Raw genomic sequence first — 26,779 nt, forward strand, 5'->3', positions numbered from 1 at the left:
GCAAACCACTCAGGACAAATGGCTAATTACGGTGCCTAGTAGCACACTAAGCACACATTGGCCCCCAGGCTTCCTCAACATGGCTGCTCTCTGTGGCTCTTCCCCCCATCCCCACCCTGGTCACCAGCGGCCCATTCCTCTATAACCCTGCCATTTTGGCCTTGCACCTCTTGGCCCCCTCACTCTTGTCTTCCTCTCTTTTCTCTCATGGCTCATGTTCAGGTCACTATTTTCTCTCCCTGCTCTGGACTGTTCCAGGTGCTTCTGGCTACACTCTCCCTCCTATCTACAATAAAAGCCTTCCCCTCAACCATACCTTGGAGCGGCTAGGTCCTCACCATACAGTTAGACGGTCTGGAATTACATAACTAAAAAATACCTCGCACCCTCATCCGCGCCTACAGCTCCCCAGGGGCTGCTGACCTTGGCCCGTTAGGAGGCAGCAGTCTCTCACTCAAGAGGGCACCTCAGGGCAAACTCAAGACAGGTAAACACGTGACCCCATTTTCCAAACCAAAGGCCCCAGACTCAAAGGTCACGCAGCTGAGAAGCAGTGGCCCCAGGGTACAGGCTCACTCCTGGCCAGCTCATGATTTACCTGGGAAGAGCTTGGCCCAGAACCCCCCCTGTGCCCACTCTAGTCTGGGAAGGCCTGCAGTCAGCCTTCAGGGTGGGCAAAGGGGTCCACCGTTACCTTAAAGGGCCTGGCTGAGAGCCACTCTCTCCTCCCGCACCTATGGTGTCTCTTCTCTCCACGTTTACATGCGTGGTATCCAGCATCCCCAGAAAGAAGCCCAGCCAATGTGCATTCAGGAGGGAGGGCAGTGTTTGAGCCCCACGTGCCAGCAGCTGCTCACATTTAATGACATTCACGTTTTCCATGTCCTCACTTCCTCTCTTCCCCCGAGGCCCTGGTATATATATTCTGCGATTCACTTGAGTCTTATACACAAAACTACAGCCTCTGATTCTAGGAACCCCATCAAGGGAGCTCAGAATCAGCTCTGCAAGCGAGGTGAGGCGAGGCCCTTCCCTGGCCAGGGAGGGCCACACTTGTTGGAAGTACTGGGGATTTCTGAAGCGGTGTGGTGTGTGTGTGTGTGTGCGCGCGCGTGTGAATCCCAGCACTTGGCAGGTGCGGAGAAGAGTCAGGGGTTCAATGCTGGTGTCAAACACATACTGGGCTATGGAGACCTTGTCTTAAAAAAAAAAAAAAGCTTTTTGCCAGGAGACAGATGGGACTATGGGCCTAGAAGGAAGATACAGCAGAAGAGGGTACCATTGGACAAACTGTGAGTGAAGCTGAAAAGACATCAAAGAACAGAGGCACAGCTGGACCTTGGACACACGGATCCACAGCTTTGGAAAACAAAGAAGCAACTGCAGCAGAGTAAAGACGCAGGCACGAAACAGACTGCAGGAACCTCAGGCACGCCACCCCGTGCCTTCTGAAGGACCAAGAAGCAGCTCCAGAGACGGAAGATGACCAGGATGAAGACAGTGGCATTGATGATGAAGAAGAAGGTGACAATGAAGAGGGTGAAGAAAATCTCCTCCCAGCAGACCTAAAAAGATCCAACCCTAGCTCAGCGGATTTCACCCTAACAAACAGAAGATGATGACCGTGTACTCAGGATGACTTCTTTATGGAGCCTTTCACTGGAGAATGATCTGCTGGGCTAGGCCAACCGGTTACTGAGCAGTGACCTCCCAGGACAGGAGAAAGGGGCGGGGCCTCAGGGAGGGACTGGGTGAGGAATCAATACATCAGTACAGTACGGAGCAATCTCCGTTTTAAAAAGAAGCCATGATTGTTTGCTTAGAAAATCTCAAGAAACTGAAGAAAAACAAACAAAAAGCTTCTCTGACTGATGCCCTGGCTTGTTCCGGTTACTGTGAGGAAGCCCCTGACCAGACAACTTGTCATGGTGTGCTTTGTTCTTGAAGCAGCAGGTTGGCACTGGTTCTGCATATGGAACATTTTAGATGGTTGATTTCAAGTAAGAGATGTTCAACTTACACTATGCTAAGGTGATAGTGGAAAAATGATATTTTAAAATAATATTAAAATTTCTTATGATCAGCTTTATAATGTAGAACTACTTGGTATTAAGAGCTTTATGCTTAAATATTAAATACAGTATTTAGTCCAAATTTATACTCTTGGGGCTTTGGGTTTTTTGTAAATTTTAATGCTACTTACATAACAAAAGGTCTTAATCAGTGAAAAAAAACAAAACAAAAATAAATAAATACCCCAGTTACCAGAAAGAATGAGCCTGACAGAAAGTGCCAGGACATTCCAATATGTGTCAATTATTTCATGAAATTTGAGTCAACACACTGAGACGTCCAGAGCAGACAGAACAGAGTCATGGGATCCAACCTGAAAAGCTGATGCCCCAGCCAGGGCCCGGGCTCAGTACCGAGAGTTTACTAATCACACACCAAGTCCTGGGTTTGAGCCCAGCACGGCAAGACAAAACAAGAAAACAACTCCCCGTCTGTCCTCTCTTCCGTTGAGGTGACAGAATACAATTGAAGGGTGAACAGGAGGAGGAGGCAGGAGGGAGCTGAAGGAAATTCCATCCAGAAGGAAAACAGCTGGGAGACAAGGATCCATGAGGCAGGCGGCCCCAAGGAAGTCAGGAGCCTCACGCCGGGCCCAGGTCAACTGGAACCAAAACCGGTGAAGAGTCTGGGTAGGAAGTGTGTGTTAATGGGTGGCCTGAAAACAAGACGGGGGAGTTGAGGTGTCTTGACTTTAGGCTTAAAACCCCGTTTCAGTTGCTGATGGCGACTGCCCACCCCTGCCTTCAGGATGGTCTCTAGGCCATGGCTACCACATACAGCTCCATGGAGAGTGGATGTAAACTCTCTATAGGCTGGAATACAAGCTTAGTGTTTTCCTTATGAGGGCCTGGGAAGACAAGTGTTTGCCTCTGGCACAAAGCAGTCAAGAATGAATGAGTGAATGCTGCAAATGCACACACTCACCAGTCCCCACTGGCTTTTGTGACAAACAAGGGACAGGCTCCCCTGCCCCAAAGCTGAGGACTTTCAACTGGCACATAGTGACAGCAAACTCCACGGAATAGTCAGGCGGGATTCAGGTTTCTCACCGCCATTTCAGGTATATGAACACACCAAGGCAGCTCTACAAAGGCTCGGTGGGGACCAGCACTGCCCTGAGGCGCTTCACACCCCTGAATGGCTACAAAGGCCTGCTTGTCGGACGTTTAAAGGGAACAAAAACATAAGTCCCTATACCTGCGCTCCTGCAGGCAAATTATCATCTGGTGCAAGAGTGATATCACTTGTGGCGCCTCAAAAACCAAGAGCAACAGTTACCTCCTTGAGTGCGCTCAGCTGGACAGGCAAAGGTGTCCTGCACAAAGCAGCTCACTGCCCGCCACTCTGAACCGTCAATAAATAACTACAACGTAGGATCAAAACAGAAGCAAGTGCCTGGCCCTTGACCAGTGGTCCCAGGGTGCTGCGAGGTGCCAGGGCCTCGTCCAGCCTGCTCTCCAGAACAGCTCTGTCCCTCTGCTCCAGCTGGGGGTGAGGGGGCCAGAGGCATCAGCTGTCACACACCATGGTCAAGGCTTTCTCCTTCATTCTCTCGCATGGTCCAGCCCGGTCCTGGGTATGTGTCTCCGTCAGGCCTCACGCAGGGAAGAGTTCAGGTGGGCTCTCACCGTAGCAGTACTTGGCTACGGGGTCACGGTACGTGTTCTCGTGCTGCACGCTCTGTCGGCGAGGGGAGACAGGAGCATGTTAGAGAGGGCCAGCTGCGGAGACAGCCACGCACTCCCCACCCACTCCTCCACCTCCAGGGTGCCTAGGGATTTAGAGGAGCTTTCTAGAATCAAGTAGGATTCTTAGCGCTGAATGCCACGAAGACAGACAGACATCACTGTGCCATTTCTTCTTTTGTCTACCAGGGAGCTTTTGAGCAACCTGGCTGCAGATTGGGCACTCTGAGATTACTTTTCAGTCCATCCGAACTGGGGCCTAGGGATGTGGCACAGCTGGCTGCGTGCTTCATATGCATGAAGCCCAGCACCTCAGACAACTGGGTGGAGTGGTCACACGTGTGATCCCAGCACACCCGCAGCAGCATAGTGAACTTGAGACCAACCTGGTTACATGAGACAAGGGCAGGTGAGATGGCTTGGGGCTAACACAGCGCTTGCTTCCAAGCCTGAGGACCTCAGTTCTAGTCCCGGGACCCACATGTGGTGGCACACCCACACACATACACAATAATAATACGAAAAGAACACAAACAAATCTGAAACAGATGGAGATACAGTGGGATCGGCACCTGAGGGAGCCAGTCCCTGGTGGGGTGACGCCACTTCAGACAGCAGCCATGCACAAAGGCTTGTGCACATGCCAAGCACCCTCCCTAAGAGCTCCTCTGGCTAGGCGCAGTAAGTGAAGTTCAGCCCAACCCCCAATGGTGGACTTTCAGCACCTTCCTGTTATATGATCAGTTGAGTTTTTGGCTGGTTTACAGTTCATTAGTTAGCCTCTCACTAAAGCTATGCACCATATTAATACCACTTAATAGACGTGCAGCCCTGTCTCTGGGCACAGGAACCAAGAGGTCATTGAGAATGGTCTCTCTGTGCAAGATAGGAAATAACTTCCAGCTGTCAGCTACAGGAAGCTGCCGTGTCAGTTCCCCCTTCCCAGCATTAGCAGCCAGGAAGAGCAAGTGAATCCTCACATTTCCCTTTCCGCCCACCTATTCACCTGGGACGCTCCCTGATCAGCACCAGCTGACCCAGGGTGTTCTCACAGTAAAGCAGAGATAGAAAGGGGGATCAAGAGACACAAAACCAAAGCCTACAGAGTGCCAGAGACGGACATGGGTCGGTTACCCTAGGGGAGTGTGCTTGTGTGAAGGACACATGTGGTCCGCAGCAGTGACGAGTGCCCAGCCACAGAGGCAGCAGGGAACTTGGGCAGGCAAGATGGCTTAGCCTGGAAAGGTGCTTGCCGCCAAGGTGGAGGAAGACCTCAGGACACACAAGGGGTAGGGACAGAACTGATATTCCCTGTTCTGACTTGTATCCGTGTACCTCCCTGAGCTCAGAATAAATGTAAAAAGGGACAATAAATAAAGGTGGGGGACAGAGCCCCCCCCCACTCCCTGCCTGGCAGGCGCATGCCAGGAGAGCAGAGCCCTCAAGGGTAGGCAGTGTATGCTCACCCTACAAGCCTCAGATGGGCCTAATACCCACCTCCTCTGCCCTCAGATCCCAAAGCAAACCACAACTGTGCCCCAGGACGTTCACTGGTATGGATCTGCATATCTCACCCCCCAACACAGCAGAGCACGGTGTCAATGAACCCCTTTCCACCCTGGCTCTGCCCAGAGGGATGGGGCTAGTGCTCTCCAGTTCTGCCTCCCTCCTGCCTCCCCAGCATCACTTCTGACCTGGGACGAGGTCCTGCATTTAGCCAAACATAGTTCGAAGTGGTCTTCGACTGCCATGAAGAGGTTCTGGAAGGCCACAGCTGCCCGGTTGAGGAAGCGTTCCAGTAGAAGTTGCTATGGAAACAAGGAATTCAGCACTGGTAGTAACTGCTGGCCAAGCCAGCCCATGGGGAGGGCAAGAGGGAGGGAGTCCAGTCTCTCATTCACCAGATACTTGCTTAGCAATAACACGATCCTCTCTGAAAAGGAACCGTGACTCGGAGACCAACTCCTCTCTCAGGAGAGGCAGATGCACCCACGGCGCACCGCAAGAGGTACCTAGCTTTCCCCCTAAAAGGCGAGAAGACAAGGGATGGGGAGCCGGAGCCCGTACCTTGCTGGGCTGCAGACAGCAGGAAACGCAGTGCTCATAGGCTTCGCAGCAGCCATTGGCCAGACACCCATCGCAACAGAACTGCTTTGTGCTGAGGGCACTGACGTCACAGCAGCCATTTGCCAGCAGGTCTTTCCTCTCACAGACATAGCCTGAAAACCAGAGACGAAGCTTAGCAGGAAACTAGCCTGTCCTCCCCCTGGGGGTGAAGAATCGGGGCAGGAACCAGCGCATCCTGAGCACCAGGGCTGGCTCCACCTGGGCAGAGGATGATGGGAAGTCGGACTCTCGAGTCACCGATAGATCCACATTATCACTATGCTCAGCCACTTTCCGGTCTGCTGGGAAGTGTGAGCTTACCACCATGCCAACACCCATGTGGTTGGGGTGCTAACATAGGCAAGCAATCTTTCACCTGGGCCTCTTAAAAATCCTGTCTAAGGCAGGAAACAGCAAGGCAATACCTAATTTGGTCCATAGCTGAGAAACTCCCATCACAAAGATGCACATCCACTGTCAGCCAGTTCCCTGCACCCTTTCTTGGCAAGACAGAAAAATCTAAGTGTAAGCCCATGAGGGCCACTGCCCCACCCCGGAGATGCTGCCAGTGGCCATTTAGGCTCAAATGTATGTGTGTGGGCCCTCAGGTATGTGTGAGACCTCAAATGTGTGCAGAGACCCATGGGTGTGTGTGGCAGCCCTCAGATGTGTACAGGGGGCCTCAGGTATTTGTGTAGGCCCTCAGGTGTGTGCAGAGGCTCTCGTGTGTGTGTGTGTGTGTGTGTGTGTGTGTGTGTGTGTGTGTGTGTGTGTATACCCTTAGGCATGCGTGTGGGCCCTCAGGTGTGTGCAGGGGCCCACTGGTGTGTGTGTGTGTGGCCCCTCAGGTATGTGCAGGGAGCCCTCTGGTGTGTGTGTGGACCCTCAGGTATGCATGTAGGCCCTCAGGTGTGTGTGCAGGGGCCCCTCAGGTGTGCAGCAGCTGGTCGCAATCAGCCCGTCTGAGTACCCAAGCTCTGTCCTCAGAGAATGAGGCTGATGGAGGATAACTTGTTTTTAGAACTGCTCTGGAAAACAAGGTCTGTGTAGAAGCTGGCAGAACACTGGCGATGATCAGGGACACTAGAGAGTCCTCACTCAATACTTGGGAGACCAGGAGAGAACCATGCCCACCACCTGGGAGCTGGCGGCTTCTGTTGTTTCTGCTTCTGCAGCTCCTGAGTGAAGAGAGAAGCATTCTGATGTCCTAGTAAACGCTTCCTTCCCAGCTGCCCCCACTCATGCTGTTGACAAGGATTCTAAATGGAATTCCCAGAGAGCCAGCACGTTCCCCAGGATTCTACTCACAGCACAGCAACTCTGTACCAAGGAGATGGGCAATCTCCAGCATCCCATGCCCCTGCTGGTACCACCTCTCCTTTCCTTTGGGCAGCTCTAAGTTAGCCTCTCAGGCCTTTCCCTTGTCGCTGCCAACTCCCAGCTCTCAGCTTTGAACTCTGGTGCTCACCTCTCCATGCCTAGGCCCAACTTCTGGGGAGAAAAGCTCACCCAGGCCTCTCACCGTGGATCATGCACAAGATACCGTTTCAATTATGTGTGTGTATCTGTGAGTGCAGATTCCTGCAGAGGCCGGAACAGGCCTTGGATCCCAGGGGCTGAAGGTACAAGCCTTCCCTGGGTGCTAGGAACAAACCCAGGACTCCTGCAAGAGCAGTCAGTGCTCTTGGCCACTCACCCATTTCTCCAGTCCCTCTATTTTTAGTTGATAAATAAAAACAAACAAACAAGTAAAACAAGAGGCGGATGTAGGAATGGGGCATCATGATGTTTCAAGGTACATATACACCAGGCGGTGGTGGTGCACGCCTTAAATCCCAGTTCCTGGGATTCTGTAAGTGCAAGGCCAGCCTGGTCTACAGAGCGAGTTCCAGGCCAGCCAGGGCTGTGCAGGGAGACCCCGTGGTGCTTATCACCTCTGTGGATGTTGTTTTCACCAAGTCCTGGGAGACCAGGGCTGGCAAATGTGTTGGTCTTGCCTGGGAAATTAACTTCCAGCTTTTGAAAGGTTTGTGACTCTAATTGGCTATCTTGTTTAACAGTGCTGTTGCCCTAGCGACACAGTGGCACCTCGATGCTGAATATCATCAACAATTGCAAGTTTTCTTTATTAACCTGACCTAAGTTAACCATTTGTAGCTTTCATAGAAGAATATGAAAAACTGCCACCTAATACTAAAACTCCCTGCTTTCTGTGTCTGCAGACATGTGCCCTGGACTCCAAGCCAGGCTCTAGTCAGCCTGTCAGCTAACTACTCTTGAGAAGCAACAGTCCTGTGCTCAGTTTCTTTTGTAATAAAAGGATTTTATAGGCCAGCAAGATGGTTTGGCCAGCAAAGGTGCTTCCCAACAAGCCTCACAACCTGAGTTCAATCCTGGGATCCACATGGGAAAGGAGAAAAACAACTCTAAGTTGTCCTCTGACCGCCCCCCTACACACACACCAGACAGATAAACACACACTAAAAATAAAAACTAGAGAAACAAGATGAGGAACCCCCATGTCTGTGCCTGGTAGGAAGCGGCCTGGGACTGAGGCCAAGGCTGGATCTGTGGGCAGAGGGAACTGCTAGGAGTGTGGTCCTCAGCCAAGCTCCCCAGATGCTGCGCAGAGCCTAGAGAGGAAGGTATGGAAGACAGATGTGGGCCCCCCCCCCCCCCGGAGACTAGCAAGAAGGGCAGAAGCATTGGGAGGCATGGCTATCGAACCTGGGCCCCGGGGCCCTGAGCGCAGGGAAGGGGGTCGTACCCAGCTCGTCCGTGATGAGGTGCTTTCCTTGGACGGAGTTCCGGCACTGGTTGCTGGGTCTGCTGCTGTTGCCTAGGTTAAACTGCACCTTCCACGGGATGGGCTGCTCACGGTCTTGAACCTGGAGGAGGCTCCGATCTCTCACTGCCCTCTCTTCCTGCAATGAGACCACAGCGGGGCAGAGAAAGGTTCAAGGTATTTTTCCTGCAATCTCATTAGCCCTAAAGGAACTTACACCCCTATCTCCTCACCCTCGGGCACAGGTGTGGCCCGAGCAAAGCCATGAGGAAAACGTGGCAATTTAAAGCTATCCTCCCCAAGTGCTGATGTGGAGGGCCCCAGAATCGGACAAGAGTCTATGGAATTCTGGGGAAAAAAACAAAAACAAACAAACAAACAAAAAACCACCAAAAAACTTTAAAAAAAAATTTTTTTTTAATCATTTACTCTCACGGTTGGTGTTTTACATTTTTTAAGGTAATTTATTCAGATTTTATCTCTTTTGTTATCCCCTCACTTGTATCTTCCGTTCCCTCTCCCTCCCTCTTTCATCCTATTCCCCTCCCCTAGGTCTGTGACAGAAGGGGACCTTGTCCCCTACTATAGGATCACAACGTATCAAGTCTCTTCCTGGTAGCCTGCTTATTCTTACACTGAGTGTCACCAGGTCTCCCCACCAAGGGCAAGTGGTCTAATAGGGGCCAGCTAAGTTTTTAAACACTAAAACACACACACTATGGAACAGAACAAAACCCCCAATACCTTCACAACCTGGAGGAAACTGTTATTCTGGTCACCTCAGACTGTTGCCTGACACTCTAGACCACAAGGCCTCAGCTGCATAAGTGACAAGTAGTACTCAGGTAAAAAAGCTGAATGGGGGGGGGGGGCAGGGGCGGGGAGTGATAAAGGTCCTTTATGTGAAAAAAAAAATCATGGGGCAGTCATTCTTACAACTGCTTCAAGATGCCATTCACAACCCTCTGCCTAGCCAAGCCAGGAGAGGAGTGGCCCCAAGGGAGAGTCTGAATCCCTTCTCTCTCTCTCTCTCTCTCTCTCTTTCTGGTTTTTCAAGACAGGGTTTCTCTGTGTAGCCTTGACTGTCCTGGACTCACTTTGTAGACCAGGCTGGCCTTGAACTCACAGTGATCCTCCTGCCTCTGCCTCCCGAGTGCTGGGATTAAAGGCATGTGCCACCATGCCTGGCTGAATCCCTTCTCTTAGACAGGACCCACACCACTAACCGAGGAGGAAGGGGCCCAGCCACGCTTCCAACTGCGAATGCACAACAAAAGAGCTGTAAGTGACCCTCTCCCAAAAGCTTGTTTTATGCTTTAAACCAGAGCTTTTCATCCTGTAGTTAAGGCTTGCCTGGAACTCACAGCAATCCTCCTGCCTCAGCCTCCTAAATGCTGGGATTATAGGTGTGAGGCACCATGCCCTGTTGACTTTGAAGGCTTTCAGACAGAGCACCTCCCTCCTGCGGGGGCAGCCTGCCAGGCGCTGCCATTACAGGATTGTGGTGTGTGCCACCACGCCTACTGTGTCTTGATGGCTTGCATTTAAGCATCACCAGAGTGGCTCTGTAACTAAGGAGACCCCTGTGCGTCTGACGGCAACACAGACAGCTCAGAAAACCAGATCAGATCTTTGTTAACTACTGCAGAAAAGCAATCCCGGAAGTTAGCAACACCTTGCTCTAGGAAACTCCTTAGTGAGTGCCATCCTACAGAAACCACATGCTGAGCTTCCCCATAGCTCTGCTTCAGTGGCAGGAAACACACACACACACACACACACACACACACACACACACACACACACATACACACACACACACACACACACGCATGAACACACAGTACCATCAAACCTGGGTTCCCTTAACACTGATTCCATCAGAGCCGCCCTTCTGACGCTTCCTCCACGAGGACTCCTCTGTGCCCTACAAATGTTTACATGACCGTGGGCAGTCAGGAGTATAAGGCAGGTATATACAGCACTGGAGAGAAGGCTCATCAGCTAAAAGCACTGGCTGCTCTTCCGGAGGACCTGAGTTTGGCTCCCAGAACCGGAGCTGGGTGGCTCACAGCCGCCTGCAACTCTGGCTCCAGGATCCTCTGCCCTCTGTGGGCATCTGCACTCATGTGTATATACCCCACACAGACACGCAAGCGCACACACACAATTTACGATGTAAAAAGTTGTTTTAAAATCATCCGTAATCATCCTTGGGATAATCTTCTTTTTCATTTTATATGAAAACATGGTGATTGTTAACAGTAGGAGGAACTAACTGATGTGGAGATCGCCGGCTTCCTGTTAAGCTGTCCTTACCCACCGCACAAAGAAAAGATTTACTTAGGAAACAATGCGCATCAACATGAAACTCAGAAACCCCAGCACTTACATACAAGTACATTTGTTTTCTGCATGCTCAACCCTGACCTCTGACCTAGTTTGCACTGGCGCCACCGTCAGTTGCTCCTGACACTAATTGGATAGTAAAACATTTCCAAGGACCCACATTATCTAGATAATCACATCTTCACGGATGCATAGTAATCCATCACGCTGATGGGCCATCACTGAGGAGGCACAGCCTCCACAGGCCAGCAACAGCCCCGGTTCTGCTCTCGGGAGGACACTGCAGTTCAGTGTGGGGCTCAAAGGCCTGTCAATCACTTGCAGTAGTAAGTGCTGGACAGTGCCATACTCTTCCCCAAGGTCTGAAGAGCCATCTCAAGTGTCACCAGCACTTAGACAGGCGACCTCTCCCCCACCACAAGCCCATCAGGACCGGACTCCGGCTTCTTTAGTGTGCTCACTGTAAAACAGTCTCTTCAAGAGGGCTTTCATGTGCCCTGTCTCTCTTTTATGTTTCTTTGAAAAGATATAGCTAGCAGGCACAGGGCAGGGCAGGTGACGACTCAGTAGCTGTAGTGCTCAGTTACAGAAGGGAGGGGGGGCAATGAGTGCAGGAACCCTGGGAGGCAGGGACTCCCTTGGGCGCACCCTGTGGCTCAGGAGCAGACTCTGAGCTGATGCCCAGTGCAGTGCATCCCAGAAGGATCTCTACCATAGGACCCCACTCCGGTGAACAGGAGAGGAGCTTCCCAGCAGCCAAACTTGCCAGACAGGAATAGCCCAAACCTCCGCCAGGAGGACTGTGTGGGTAAAGTGTGGCTGTGGTCTACCTCTGAAGGCAGGTGGCAGAAAGGGCACGAGATCGGCGTCCACCCAGTGGGGTGTGGCTCTTCCCTCGAGAGTTCCCTCTGTTCTCCTGGGCTGTCTCACCTTCAAGCTTTTCACCAAGTATGTGTATTTTCTTCATTCAAGATCCACTCAAAGCTGAGCGTGGTGGCACACACCTGTAATCCAGTACTCAGGAGGCAGAGGCAGGTGAGTGACCATGGGTTCAAAGCCGTTATGGTCTGTCTACACAGAGAAACCCTGTCTCAAACAATAATTTTTTTTTTAAAAATCCATTCAAAGGGGATTATTACAAAGCGCCACAGGCATTTTAGTCTGTGCTCCAAGGGACTGCTGACAAGACAAAGGGTATGCATGTGACGCGGAGCCACAGAGCCCTAGAGATGTTCCATGTCCACACAGACTCTGCAGAGCAAAGATGGCACCAGGAGTGAGCAGCAGCACAAGAGAATGTTCTTCCTAAGTGTAAGCAGCTGCGGGGCCTGCACAGCTACTGCACACGGCCCCTCTGCACATGTTTCTAAAAGGCAAATTAGGAAGCATGCTGTGTAGGGGATTTTTTTGGGGGGGTGGTAATTACAACAGTCAAACGAGAGAAGTGTCCGGTGGAAGTGGTACAGCACTAGACTACACGGCACAGTTGACCTTAATCTACACAGAAGTCTCACCAAAGGAGGAGATACAGACAGAGGGCACCCCAGACAGCTGCAGCCTGACAATGGAGAATCACGGTGACAAAGAATCATAAAGAACTTTTAAAAATGAGATTTATTTTTATTGCGTGTGTGTGTGTGTGTGTGTGTGTGTGTGTGTGTGTTGCACACAGTAGCCAGAAGAAGGTGTTGAGTCCCACGGAACTAGCGCTAGCAGGTGCTGGCTGAGAACAGAACCCAAGTCCTCTGCAAAAGGAACAAGCACTGTTCACCACAGAACCATCTCTCTCCAGCCCCCAGAGAGTTTTTAAAGGCGGGGAAAAGCTTGTATGTTAAGTGAGGAGACAGTACACCTCAAGTGAGAGAAGCAAAAATATTGGGATAAAAGAGGAGGAAGAAACCACATATGTATGTCACAGTGGCCCTTCTGCTGTGCCGTGTCCGTGCCAAGGCATAAGTGTTTGCTGGTAACCAGTCTGACCAGGGGCGAGGGCAGCTCTCTGCACTCACTACACAGCAGACAATGCCTACGTGGTGGTTTAGATAAGAACAGTCCCCACGGGCTCAAGTATTTGGATGCATGTACTTAGTCCTAAGTTGGTGGAGCTGTCTGAGAAGGATTAGGAGGCGTGGCCTTGTTGGAGGAGGAGTATATCACTGGGGGTGGTGCTTTGAGGGTTTAAAAGCCCAAGTTAGCTCTCTCTGCCTTGTGGATCAAGATGTGAGCTCTCAGCTAGTGCTCCTGCACTATGCCTGACTGCCTGTTGCCACGCTTCCAGCCATGACGGTCAGGTACTCTAACTCTCTGAAACTGTAAGCCACAAACAAACAAACAAACAAACAAACAAAAAAACAAACTCTAAGTCGCCTTGCTCACAGTGTATAATCACCAAAAAAAAAAAAAAAAAGTAATGCAGACAACTTACCACAATCTCCACAGGTAAGCACTTTCCCGCAGAACCCACAAGACTACCCTCCCTCCCACTCCCACAGCAGATGGCAGGAACCCTGGGAGTAGACTTCAGTGCCCGCTCTCCCTCCACCCCTGTGCACAGTGCTGTGCCCAGGTCACCTGGCGCCACTCACCATCCTCAACCCTCTCCCCTGATGGCATCCTCTCCTCCACTCCCATCTCTAACAATTTAAATTATCCCCTAAAGCATTAATTAGGATGAAAACCAAAGAAAAGAGGCAGTCAAGGATCCAAGGCAACCAGGTCAGCACCTGTCTGGGCAGAGGTTGCTACACAAACTTGAAAGGATGCAGAACCAAGGAACCCAGGGGACTTCTGTGTGCCACAGCCTCCTCTCCATCTTCATAAACTCCTCCTGTCCTAGGCCACTCGTGCGTGCGTGCGTGTGTGCGTGCATTCGTGCGTGCGTGCGTGCGTTGGTGCGTGCGTGTGTGTGTCCCTCTTATCACCTCCACTTCAGATGAGAGCTGGATGCCAGGCCAGGTGAGACAAGCTAGGCACCCAGAGGCAAGGGTGCAGTCAGCCAAGCCAGAAACCAGTGGGACAAGACTCTCACAAAGGCAGAACATGGAGGAAGGCCTGCGTGAGAACAGTCCAAGCCACCGACGACCACAGTCAGAGCTCATGTCTACAGATGGAAGACTAAAACACGCTTCTGAAAAATATCCATTTCAAGTATTTAGTCATTAATAAAAGGTAATGATGAACTTATGACATACTAGCAATTGGTTTTTTGTTTGTCTGGTTGGTTTTGGTTAAAGATGCTTTTTAAAAAGAATTATAAGCTGGATGATGGTCTATGTCTTTGATCTCAGCACTTGGGAGGCAGAGGTAGGTGGATCTTGTGAATTTGAGACCAGTTTGGTCTACCTAGTGAATTCCAGACCAGCCAGGGCTACATAGTGAGATCACAACACACACATACACACACAGAGTGATGGGTCAGAGAGTTGCTCAGTACCATCTCAGGACAGCTTTATGCTCGCTCAGCTGCTGGTCACTATGGACTGGATTGGGTGGAAGTCACACTCTCATGAGGAGGCCGTGACAGCTCTACATATAACCATGGGTGACACTGCACCATACCCGGCACTAATTTCTATACCAAAACTTGACAAGTTTATCCCACTGTGACCATTGGGGAAGCAGCCACAGGGAGCCACAGGGAGCCTCAAAAAGCAGAGTGCTCAACTTCTGGCCCAGCAGTTCATTCCCTAGGTGGCGCCCATGAGTTATGAAAACACATCCACACAAAAACTCCTAAGTAGGTGCTCTTTGCCAAAAGATGGAACCCAGTGCCCTCCAGGGACGAATGCACTGCTGTGACAGCTGCTTACAGGGGAACACTGGGGTCATAAAGATAATGCAGGTGGATCTAAAAGTGGCACAGCAGTTATAAAATATCCCGTGTTATAAGAGTCCATATAATATGGGCTGCTCAGGAGGGGGACAGAAGAGATGGCTCAGGGGTTAAAGCACTTGCCATGCAAGCTGGGTGGCCGCCGGCATTTGACTCTTGGCGGGCCACTGAGATGGCTTAAGGAATGGAGGTGCTTGCCACCAAGCCTGACAACCTGAGTTCAACTCTTGGGGACCCACATGATGGGAAGGAAGAACTAATTCCCAAAAGCTGTCCTCTTTCCTGCCTTCCCCACAACACTACACAAACACACACAACACAGCGAATACAAATGCAATACTTTTGTTTGTTTGTTTTTAAACAGCAAGTAGATTGGAGATTGTTTAGGGCTGAGAGGGAGGGAAAGTCTATGAAAGTGCCCTAAATTGTGATTGTGGTAACAGTTACCTCACTGTGACCTTACAAAAGCCACTGGCTGCACACTCAGGTAAGCCACGTCTCAATGGGCACACATGGACTCTGAGCACAGCCTAACCATCCCACAAGCACTGTCAGAGCAATGTCCTGCTGTGAACAGATCTGCCAAATGGTGACACACTTCTGTCACATTATTCCCCAGAACCCCATTCACATCACAGCTGGTGGAAGTTAAGGAGCTCAGGGGAGGAAACACGGACTCCAAGGGTCTGATTTCCACTTGGAAGCTTGCATTTTATCTCTGTCAGTGGAGAGCATCAGCTGTCTCTGTGAGGGAGCAGGCTATCTCTGTTCAAGCAAAAGTCTGATGATGAAACCATTTACCACTCACTCCTCTAGGTGAAAAGAGGGTGGGGTGGCTAGTTTAGCTTGTAACTCAACTGGCCGGAGCTCAGCACGCAGGAGGCAGCATGGGCTGCCTAGCTCCCACCTCAGCACAGAGCCAACAGGAGCTTAAATTGAGTCCCCTTTCCCTGCTTCCTTCTCAGTGAGCCAGCTTCCGTACTTGCCTGGGCAACAGGAAAGAATGCGCTCCAGGGCACATGCCACGGCCCCAGTGTGCCGAGAGCCGCCCCCTGTGTTCCAGTGTAGGTTCCTGGAGTACTTTCCACCTCGGTTGGTTGCTGCTGAGGCTAGCGCCACCACAGCTGAACACAGCCAAGGTGGTTTAAGCATTATCTTAAGACAAATTCAGATCTCATAGACTCTCTGAAGGGCACTCTTTGGGGATGTGCAGACCACACTCCAGAAACTGGTCGGCTAGGTTCCTCTGAAAAACTAAGCTCCAGGAGCTTAGCATAAGATCAATTGTTTGTTTGTGCCATGAGTGTCCCACAGTGAGCACCAGTGAGGGGGAGGGAGTTAAACTCATTTCCACGTGGGCTATGCTCACCCTGGCCCTCTGAGGCCAGCGAGGCCAGAATGAGTGAGACTCCTGAAGGAAAGTGCAGGAGGCACAAAGTGAAGGGTGGAAGTCACCAGACACCTTCTGGATGCTACCAGCCCGGCATGGAGACCTGTTTTCTCTAGAGAAGCCAAAAGAAAGGTATATACTTGAAATCTTATGCATTTTTACCCCCATCTTCCACTCCTAGACACACCTTTTTGGAACTCATGATGTAGTTTATGTCACTATGTAGACTCACAGAGATCTGCCTGCACTACTGCTCCTGGGATGATCCCATTTTTAAAAACACTGCACACAGGATGTCACCTTGTCACAAATGAAGAACCTCAGTTTGAAAGTCTGGGTAAAGTTTGTATCACATTCACTACCCAGGCCTCCTCAAAGAAGTCTTATTCCTAACCATGCCTAGGTCTTATAAAAAAGGTCACTCAGCAGAGAAGAAATACGGCCATAGGACCTGAGGATGAGGCAGATGGGCAACACCCAGCCTGCGGTGTTGAGGCCAAGCAACACAGGAAGGAAATAGTCTTAAACCAAAAAATGGAAGATACTGATCAGTTTCAGGCAAAGTAATCCTGACAGCCTGCAAGAGAGTGCTCCAAGAGCCTCGCAGAGAATGCTCCAAGAGCCTCACAGAGAGTGCTCCAAGAACCTCACAGAGAGTGCTCCAAGGGCCCCATAGAGAGTGCTCCAAGGGCCTCACAGGAGAGTGTTCCAAGAGCCAACAGGAGAGTGCTCCAAGAGCCAATGTGAGAGTGCTCCAAGAGCTGACGGGAAAGTGTTCCAAGAGCCAACAAGAGAGTGCTCCAAGAGCCAACAAGAGTGCTCTGATAGCCAACAAGAGTGCTCCAAGAGCCAACAGGAGAATACTCCAAGAGCCAACAGGAGAGTGCTCCAAGAGCCAACAGGAGAGTGCTCTAAGAGCCAACAGGAGAGTGCTCCAAGAGCCAATAGGAGAGTGCTCCAAGAGCCAATGGGAGAGTGCTCTAAGAATCAGAATTGAGACACAGGCAGAAGCTGTACTCCGTACCCTAGGGCAAGGGCAGAGGCTGACAGCACAGGCTGGCTGGGGTACGCAGAAGCATGCCTCCATTCTTTTAGGGTACCATTTCACAACCTGACAGTACATCCTATCAGCCACTTCTAAGACCTGTATTTCAGATAAAACCCAGATGGGCAGCACATGACAGTCCCAGGGCCAACCAAGTTGTGTGTAGCTACCCACTTGGACCTGACTGTCCACCCCAAACCCAGATTCAATACTAAACCCTTCACTCCCCAAGATGACATTAGCAAATGGTGACATCACAGATTGAGAAATGGAATGTCTCCTAGGTAACCAGAATTCTGTGAGGCCATGGGGTGTAGTTCCCAGGAATGGACTGGTACACTGGAGAGGGGTTGCAGGGACCTTTGTGCATTCTCCACTCTGTGAGAATAAAGCCAGTCAGGAGCGGCCACCACATGCAGAATCTGTTGGCACCCTGGTCTGGGACCTCCCAGGATGCATGTGTGCTGTTTAGGGCAGCAGAGCCCAAGGTGGTGTTTCAGTAGCCCACACTAAACATACAAGCATACAAGGTCATCTCTCCCTCATGGGACTTGATTCTCACATGGGTTCTGCACATCTCCAGAGAGTTCAGTCATCTGTGGGCCAGAGACACCATCATGACAATGGGACAACACAGGTTAGCAATGATTATCAGTGCATCCGGCCTCAGAGAAAACAAAACAAAACAAAACAACAACAAAACCAGATCTAGGGGTTTCATAATGTACCCCATATAGTCTTAAATCTCAAGTCAAAAAAGAAAAAAAGAAAAGAAAAAAGATGGGTGTGGTGGCACACACCTTTAATCCCAGCCCTCAGGAGGCAGAGGCAGGTGGATGATGTCTGAGTTTGAGGCCAGCCTGGTCTATAGAGCAAATTCTAGGACACACAGGGCTACACAGAGAACCTCTGTTTTGAAGAAGAAAAAGAAAAGATACCTACAATCCACCCTCACCCCCTGCCCACATACACACAAAGTAGTTAAAATGTGGCTCTAAGGAAGGTGGCCAGGTAAGCAGCATCTTAACCAAGATTTTTTAAAAGAGGGAATAACTGCCTGAGAAGAGATGTTGTCGCCTCAACCAGGAAGACTCACTTGAAGCAGTACCTGGTCCCCAGGAGTGCCTAGCCGTACTAGGGGTGGGGGCGGAGATGAAGGCCGGAGTGTGTGAACAAGACACAGGGGTCTCTGTTCTCAGGAGAAGTGTGTTGAAAAAGAGGGCGAGGTGACACAGAAGCAAACACACAAACAAGAAATGCCAGTGTAGTATTTACCCTGAAGGCGAGTGGCCAGATGGTGGGCAAGGAGACTGCATGACATTGGGTCACCCAGCATGGCCTGAGTCACTAACTGTGGTCACTTAGGCTCAAAGTGACCAAAAGCAATTCAATCATACAGAGAATGCGAACAAGCTCTCTTTGCTTGAGCAAAGAGCGACACGGCTGGGAAGGCGTGTGGCGGAAACCTCGTCTAGACTATCACCCCTGTCGCTGCACAGAGAATAGACTATGAGACCAAAGGAAGAGGACCTGGTGGGCCACTCCACCAGTGCAGGCAACAGATGGGCATGCCCTGGCCCCGAGGGGAGAGCAGAGGTCATTCAGGCAAATGAATAAGTCCCGGGCACTGCAGAGTCAGAGCCAAGATTTTGGGGACAGGAGTGAGAGAGAGAAAAGAATGGCCTAAGTGCGTGAACGGTAATGTCACTTAGTGAGACGGTGCAAAACCGGCAGAGGAGCAGAACGACTTCTGTTATGGGCGGGGGCAGTGGAGACCATGACCAGAGTCTGGGAAACAGAGACAGGAGGATTACAGGGTCAAATCTGGACGAGACAGTAAGACCCTCTGAGGGGGGTGGGGTGGGAGATGACGTAGACAAAGGGAAGAATTTGAGGCCCTCTAGACTGGTACAGACTTGAGTAACTTACTGAGATGTTAATGAAACACAGAGGAACAACGGGGCTTGGTCCACCCAAGCAGATGTAGAGAGGTAGCCTGGGGTCAGTCCCAGCATGGGGTAGGAAGATGGGTCTGAAGACCAACTGCTCCAACGTGACCACACACATCCCTGCAACACTTGGCTTGTGCCTAAGCAGGTGGGATGCACTTTCTTTCCTCCTTTCATAGCTCTCCTGCCTCCCTGAAGCTTAGGTGACATTTACTTTTATTCACATAATATCCATCTATATTTAATGCATGAACTTGACCTCTGAGAACTCCGTCAGGTCAGTGGCCCCACTCAGTCCTTCCAGAGGAGCTGGGGAGAGAGCTGAGCAGACGTTTCCTCAATGAGGGTTTAAGTAGCCCTTAAGCTCTGGGCCTCTAGCCATTAAGAAGTGGAAACAAGCCCAGCACGCCTTTAATCCCAGCACTTGGGAGGCAGAGGCGGGCGGATCGGCTGTGAGTTTGAGGCCAGTCTGGTCTACAAAGCGAGTCCAGGACAGCCAAGGCTACACAGAGAGACCCTGTCTTGAAAAACCAAAAAAAGAAAGAAAAAAATAAAAAAATAAAAAAAAATAAAAATAAATAAATAAATAAATAAATAAATAAAAGGAAACAAAATTGCAATGAGAAGGAACATTCTCTATCTGTTTTTACAAGGCAGAAAAGAGAGACTACAACAGGATACAAAGACAGACTATAACATGTGATACATAACTGTGATACATAAAAACTGAGGATGAAATGCAAAAATAAAGTAAAAAAGGATCAAAGGCTAGATGGTAGCCCTGAAAGGAAGAGGGGGCAGTTGACCTGCAGAATGTAACTCTGTCAAAGTTGGTTTCTAGGCACATTTTGGGTACTATTTCCTACTAAAGCCAGACATGCCAGGCACGGTGGGGCAGGCCTGTAATCCCAGCATTTGGGAGGCAGAGGCAGGCGGATCGCTGTGAGTTCGAGGCCAGCCTGGTCTACAAAATGAGTCCAGGACAGTAAAGGCTACACAAGAAAACCCTGTCTTTAAAAAAAAAAAAAAAAAAAAAAGCCGGCCAGCTATCCAAGAATTCTCACTCAGTACAAAAAAGAAAAGAAGGGTAAAAATCCACCCAAGCAGGTTGTGCACAAAACCGGGCACCTCCAGAGCCTGTTGGGTCACCCAGGTGGAGTTAGCACAGAGCCCTTCTCGGCCACTTCCTGACCTAGACATCCTGCACACTTGTCCATCGAGAGGCTTGGGACTGTGCGGAGACGGGAAGGTGCCAGGGAAGGGTGCATAGGTCTGAGTCCCCGCTGGGCCCGGCCCTACCAGCGGGGTCTAACATAGGCGGAAGGTACAGCGACATGGAGTGGATGGATGCTCGCCCTCTCTGACCTTCCATGAGGCAGGCCTTCGATGCACAGGAGGCTAGGAGGGAAAAAGTCAGGAGGACAGGGGACCAGACAGTCAGATGGGGAGGAGGACTACAGGGGGAGGAGTCCTGGATGACCCAAGGACTGAAAGGAAGAGGATCGGAGGCTCAGAGGGAGGAACTGAAAGGTGGCATATCAGGAGGACTCCAGGAGGAGGAGCATCAGCGGAACAGAGGAGGATAGGGGATGATCGAGGGTCGGAGGAAGTGTGAGGACTTCAGATCAAGGAAGGAGGGTGGGAGGGAAGAGGGCTGGAGGGCAGAGGAGGACGGAGGACGGGGAGGGAGGAAGGCTGGAGGGGGAAGAAGGGTCAGAGGGACAGAGGTCCCGAGCGCAGTCGCTTACCTGCTTGAAGGTGCTGCTGAGGAAGTAAACCAGCGAGAGCCCGAAAACCAGGGCGAGCACCCAGCGCTTGCGCAGGAGCCGGCGCCACAGCAGCGCCGCAAGGTTCAGCATCCCGGCAGGGCGCAGGCGCAGAGACGACCCCGCGGCATGACCCCCTAGTTCGCTCTCAACACTGCTTAGCGTCCCCGCGGCAGGCGCGCCGGCCACGTGATCCACCTCACGCCCCCCCCCCGCCCCGCCCAGTGACGCCACCACCGGGCCCTCTCCATGCCTCCTCGCCATTGGTCCCTCCAGAGATACGGATTTCTATTGGCTCAATCAGGAGACAGGGGCGGGCCATCGCAGAGGCAGGCCTTGCTGTGCCGGGGTCCTAGCGCCGACACTGCTCCCTCAGCCTAGCCGGCGGAAGTCACGTGCCGCCCGGGCCGGGGCCAGGGATTGGCTGGGCTGTATTAACAAGAGGCCGTGATTGCTGAAGTATCTGGCAGGTAAACTAAGGCGAGGCTCGCAGGACGCTACCCTATGGCCCTGCGAGCCAGGCCAAAGAAGCGCTTCCCCTGCGGGCGCGGTGCAGCTCGGGACCGGCCTGGGGATGTCGCTTTGGTCCGTCCTGTAGGGTCGGTGTCCTCATAGGGAGGGCCAGGCTGTGGGGAACCGAGATGCTTCATTCATTCATTCCATTGCATCCTGAGTGCAAGATACGTTCCAAGATTTGATACCAGGATAGTTGTACCGCCTGCTTGCAGCAGAGTCTCGGGCATTTCATTTAGGACGTTGTGTCAAGCTTGTAGATGGGACGTTGGGGATACTGTGTTTTATTTTCCCCGAAGATGAGTAGTGGGGCCAGGGGGAATATTAAGCCAGATTGCAAATTCTTGGGGCATGCTACATGATGACCTTTCTTTATGAAAATGGCGGGGTTGAGGGTGTAGCTCTCTGATGGAGTGCTTGCCTGTGTATGAAGATGATGCTAAGGAGTCATTCCCAGCTCATTTAACCTTCCAGAAAAAATAGACCCCTTAGCGGTACGGTGGCTTCCTAGCTGGATGGTCCTGAGAAAACTGTGCAGAATTCAGAAGCTCTGGCCTTGACTAAGAGATAAGAGATGGGTCTTTGTAGGGAAATTAATCCAGGAAGCTGAGCCTGTTTATGGGAGCATGTCCTTTATTTGTTTTAAAATTTTTATTTTAAAGTTATGTGTGACGTGTGGGTTTGTGCATGTGAGTGCAGGTGCCCTCGGAGGCCAATAGAGGGAGCTAGAGCTGGCGGTGTGGGGAGTTGTGAGCTGTCCATGTGGGTGTCGGGACCTGAACTGAGGTTCTCTGCGGGAGCAGTATGCGTACTGAGATGTCTTTGCAGGGCCCATGCCTTCTTTCTTGGTCTTTATATTGGTGTGGGAGGTGGGACAGGGTGCACAGATCTGTAGCTGGGGAAACGCGAGGTGATTTCATCTTTGCACAAATACTCCATCACCTTCCGCCTCAGCAACGCTGAGATGGAGGAACCAACCAGATGCAGGAGCTCTCACGGGGAATAGCCGACTAACCTGCATGTAGATGCCTGGTTAGTGCTGTGAAGAAAGCAGCCCAGACCCAACAGGAAACAGGAAGGCCTCTTGAAGGAGGTACCGTTTACATCAAAGGAAGTAGCTGAGTAACCCTCAGCTGGAAAACCGCTCCAGGGAAGGAACAGCCAGTACAAAGGCCTAAAGGCAGGGCCTCTAACTGTGGAGTGTCGTAACTCACAGAATTGAGGTTATAAACAAGTGGTCACGCTTCAGGCACACCCTGGAGGCAGGCTCCCATTAACTCTATTTTTTATTCTGGTTTTACTGAGAAGCCAGTGGAAGTTCTTCAAAAATTTTTTTTGTTTTGTTTAATTTAGTTTTTTTTTTTATTTAGTTTTTGTTTTGTTTTGGGTGTTCCTCAGTCAGGATTCATGATTTTCTTTCTGCCATTGTGTGTGTGTGTGTGTGTGTATACATATAGAGCTATATGGATGCTCGTGTGTGGGATTACAGATGTGTGTGGAGGTCAGAGGTCAGCCTCAGGTATTGTTCCTCAGGAACTGTCTCCTTTTTTTTTTTTTTTTTTTTTTTTTTTTGGTCATATGTCTGCTTTTATTGGAAACAGCAGGCACACAAGTGTAGCAATGGTAAAAAAAAAAATTAAATTACAAAAGCTGGGACTTGGTGAGCTTCCTGGTAGGTACCCTTAGGGACTCATCCATAGATGCTGACCCAGAGCAGGAGGAACAGGACTGCAGAGCCCATGAAGAGTGAGGCCACCTAGGAGATGAGGAGCTCTTTGTAGATATCTGTGGTGGAAGTGACCTCAGAAACAAAGAACCAGGCGGTAAAGAGCACAGCGATGGCCAGAAGCACCACAGTCAGGTGGGAAGACAGCTGGGGTCACCGGGCTGGTACATCTACTCATGGCCTCGAGCTCCAGTTTGCCCCACATAGGCTCTCCCACTGGGACCTAGGGCTTGTCAGCTAGAAGGTCTGGGCCATGGAGTGCCAGCAACCATCCAGTCTTTGCCTCCCCGATGCTGGCTGGTATCACAAGGGGCAACACCATGCCTGGCTACTTACAAGGGGTTCTGGGCAGGAAACGCAGCTTCTCACGCACGCATGGCAAGCACTTCGTCAACAGAGCTGTCTCTCCAATCCCCAGGATTCATAGTTTGCCAATAGGACAAATCTCTTCAGGCCATAACCTGCCATAAGGACCTCAGAGGAAGATGGCTACGGGGCCACCAGAACTATTGGGCAAATGGTACCCCCCCCCCCACTGTAGTTTCCAGTCGCATCCTCCAACTTGTTATGTGATACAAGTCACCCATGTGCTTTGTGCCACCCAAGGTCTAAATGTCTCTGATGAGCCTCCTGCCCTGTGCTCCGCTCTGAGGAGGAAGACGAGGAGAAGGCCTGATCTCTCTCAGACCAGGGACCACATCCCATCAGGAGCCCTGAATGTCCGCGGCACATTTCGTCAACATGGAGTTCTGAAGTCCATGTGGGTCCTCGCAGTGCACCAGGTGACGCGTCCCCACGGGAACTTACACCTTTGCTTAGGGAATGTGTGAGGTGGAAAGAACCTTTGGGTGTGGGCGTTGCATTCCCTCCTTCCTGGGGGACAGATGAGGAGTGGAAGGCCACCAAGAGGTTACTGACTTGTCTGAGGTCACACAGCAAGTTAAGCACAGGATCTGCTGCTCACGACACCCCTTCTTGCACCTGTCTGCGGCCCTGTTTGTTGCCTTCTCTTTTTGCATAGGAACCACCTCCAGCTGTGGCCCTCCCTGGCGCGCCTCCCCCCCAGTATCCCCACTGTGAGATGGGGGTGATCACTCTCTCCCCTCTGGGATATAATACCCAACCGAGGATTGTGTGGCAAAAATGATAGAAATGTAGTTTGGAAATTGTCAAGGAGCCTTAGCCGTGTAATGAAGAAGTGGTACTTATGTACAGTTACCATGGCAACAGGCAAAGGGGTGTGTCAGGGTCCGTGGCTCACACACATGTTGGCTTTCAGGTCCTAAGGAAAATGCAGAGACGCCACAGCAGCAACACGGACAATATTCCACCTGAGAGGTAAGAGTCCCCTGCCCCAATTTCCTCCCACATGGCGACCCTAGGCGAACCACCTCTCAATGTTGGTTGTTGGAGGTAGAAAACAGACCCAACAGAGAATTGCCCCGTAGTGTATTTGCCAGCTTTGCATTCCTATAAGGCCACACCCGTGGCAGCCGGCTTTATAAAGGGAAGAGGTTCACGTAGCTCACATTCTTAGAGGCCAAGAGAGCAAGGCTGGCTCAGTGGCCGTAGTTTGACCTCATCGCCTAGTGGCATGCATGGCGGCGGTGGCTGCATGTGCGGTGGGATGGATCTACTTCTCAAACATAGCAGAGGGGACCAGGTGGAAGCCTCAGGGGATAAAGTGCTTGCCAGGCAAGCCTGAGGACCAAACTTTAGATTCCTAGAACCCCATAAACACTGGGCAGGCTTCGCGATCACCTGTCATACCAATACCTGGGGGGCAGAGACAGGGAGGCTTCTCTGGGCTCAGTGAGAGACCCTGCCTCAAGAGATACAGTGGAGAGACATTGCTCCTTCACAGGTAATGCACACCCTCAAGGACCTAAGGACCTCCCACTAAGCTCCACCTCTTAAAGGCCCACAGCACCTCCTAATAGCACACCTCACCATCCCTGCCTTTACTAAACTTGGGGGACATTCACCTTCCACCTAAACCACAGCCCCACAGTGGCTACTGACCCAGGGCAGCTGCTACGACGGTTCTCAAACCCTGTGAGATGCCTCCACATGGGTCCATGTGACTCAGAGCAGCGGCCTCTCCTTCCAGGTTGTCTTTTATAGAGATACCTGGTATTGTCCGCTGACTGACTCAGCACGCCCCACAGAATCCAGCCCACCTCTTGAGCATCTGTCATTTACCAGAACGGGGTCTGGGAAGTCCAAGGTCAGGGAGCTGGCAGCTGTGTGCCTGCTGAGAGCTGCTTCCTGGTTCCTGGGTGGCTGTCTGCTTCCTGTGTGAGCCAGTGAGCTTACTGGGGTCATTTTCAGAAGCATAAGGAATTCATAGACAGCTGTGCCACCAAGAAGCCAGCCCAGCAGGGGTGAGACTCCCGCTGAAGTCCACTCTTCAGGGAACCTTCCAACACTGGCACACTCTAGCTCCTCCACATGCAGCTGTGGGGGCACAGGAGTCAGGGAAGGGGGTGGGGGGGTCTGATGGCCTCTCCCTTTCTCCCTCTGTGAGTCTCAACCTTGTGAGGAATGTGTACAGCTGTTCTGATTTCAGGAAGGTAGCAGCCACATCATTCCCAGAGGATGGTGTTGTACACCAGTATCCAGTCTCAGGCTTTTTGTCATAGTCACCTATAGCAGGCAGATGTGCCCGCTGCGGTGCCTTTGGCGGGAAGCAACACCTCCAGGTCTGTCTCTCCAGCTGCAGAAAGGTGATACAGGTGATGTCAGAGATGCTGACAGGAGAAGGGCCATGTCTTTGTGAGCACGAAGCATCTTCTGAGCTGGGGATGGCTCTTTTCTGAAGTGAACCTGGACATCCTTGTGGCCAGAAACTATAGCAGAAAAAAAAAATACTGTCCGCCATCCACAGAGGGCATACTCCATGCCTCCCTTAGAGGGAATGAAATTCAGAGAGCGCAAGACCGCTAGCAAAGTCACACAGCTAGGAAGTGGCAGTGCTGAGATTTGACCTTTGGTCCATTTGTTCCAACCAAATTTCGCATTCTAATATTTTTAATTAATTTATTTATTCACTTTACATCCTGATCTTAGCCCCCTCCCCCCTTCTCTTGGTCCCACCCTCCCTCCCTCTTCCCCCATCCCACCTCCCCCATTCCTCAGAAAAGGAGAGCCCCCCAGCCCACCCCAGTACAAGTCACACCAGGATTTAGCACATCCTCTTCCCCTGTGGCCAGGCAAGGCAGCCCTGCCAGGGAGAAATGATCAAAAAGCAAGCAACAGAGTCCATGTCAGAGACAGCCCCACTCCCCTTACTAGGACACCCACAGGAAGCCCGAGCTGCCCATGCACTTTAATTACTAGTTACATTATTTATTTGGGTAGGTCAGCTTGTGGGAGTCAGTTCTTTCTTTCCACTGTGTGAGTCCTGAGTATCAAACTCAGCTTGTCAGTGTTGTCTGCAGACACCGATACCTGTGCATCCATCTCGTTTGCCTTTCAGGCGCCATATTTTGCCTTCTCAGATTTAAGTGGATCCGTTCCCCTGGGATGTGTGAGCTATTGCCCTGAAGTGGCTGTGTTTG

At 51.2% G+C, this 26,779-nt stretch overlaps 2 protein-coding genes and 1 pseudogene across 4 annotated transcripts in view; 1 reads left to right on the forward strand and 2 right to left on the reverse strand.

The window, feature by feature from the left end:
* Nucleotides 1–2,170: 2,170 nt before the first annotated feature.
* On the reverse strand, nucleotides 2,171–21,193 carry SPRING1 (SREBF pathway regulator in golgi 1). The gene is made up of 5 exons (XM_084763646.1): nucleotides 20,963–21,193; nucleotides 8,632–8,788; nucleotides 5,826–5,977; nucleotides 5,453–5,566; nucleotides 2,171–3,753 (listed from the first exon to the last, which is right to left on the reverse strand). Exons 1-5 carry the CDS (start codon nucleotides 21,071–21,073, stop codon nucleotides 3,670–3,672), a joined length of 618 nt encoding a protein of 205 aa, XP_084619772.1. The 5' UTR covers nucleotides 21,074–21,193; the 3' UTR covers nucleotides 2,171–3,669.
* A 121-nt stretch (nucleotides 21,194–21,314) lies between these two features.
* The window catches only part of RNFT2 (ring finger protein, transmembrane 2), a 58,478-nt gene continuing 53,013 nt past the window's right edge, over nucleotides 21,315–26,779 (forward strand). The window contains exons 1-3 of one of the 2 annotated variants that reach the window (XM_084763465.1): nucleotides 21,315–21,450; nucleotides 23,826–24,001; nucleotides 24,499–24,557. In XM_084763465.1, the coding sequence (XP_084619591.1) occupies nucleotides 23,978–24,001; nucleotides 24,499–24,557 (83 nt within the window). In that variant the 5' untranslated portion in view covers nucleotides 21,315–21,450; nucleotides 23,826–23,977. The remainder of the gene's footprint in view (nucleotides 21,451–23,825; nucleotides 24,002–24,498; nucleotides 24,558–26,779) is intronic. The other variant, XM_084763466.1, reaches the window with a different exon arrangement.
* On the reverse strand, nucleotides 23,184–23,397 carry LOC311587199 (dolichyl-diphosphooligosaccharide--protein glycosyltransferase subunit TMEM258-like; annotated as a pseudogene). The gene has a single exon. The product of its transcript is annotated as a dolichyl-diphosphooligosaccharide--protein glycosyltransferase subunit TMEM258-like (transcript).

Source organism: Acomys minous (genome assembly GCF_964271855.1).
Source record: "Acomys minous genome assembly, chromosome: 16".
Taxonomy (NCBI): Eukaryota; Metazoa; Chordata; class Mammalia; order Rodentia; family Muridae; genus Acomys; species Acomys minous.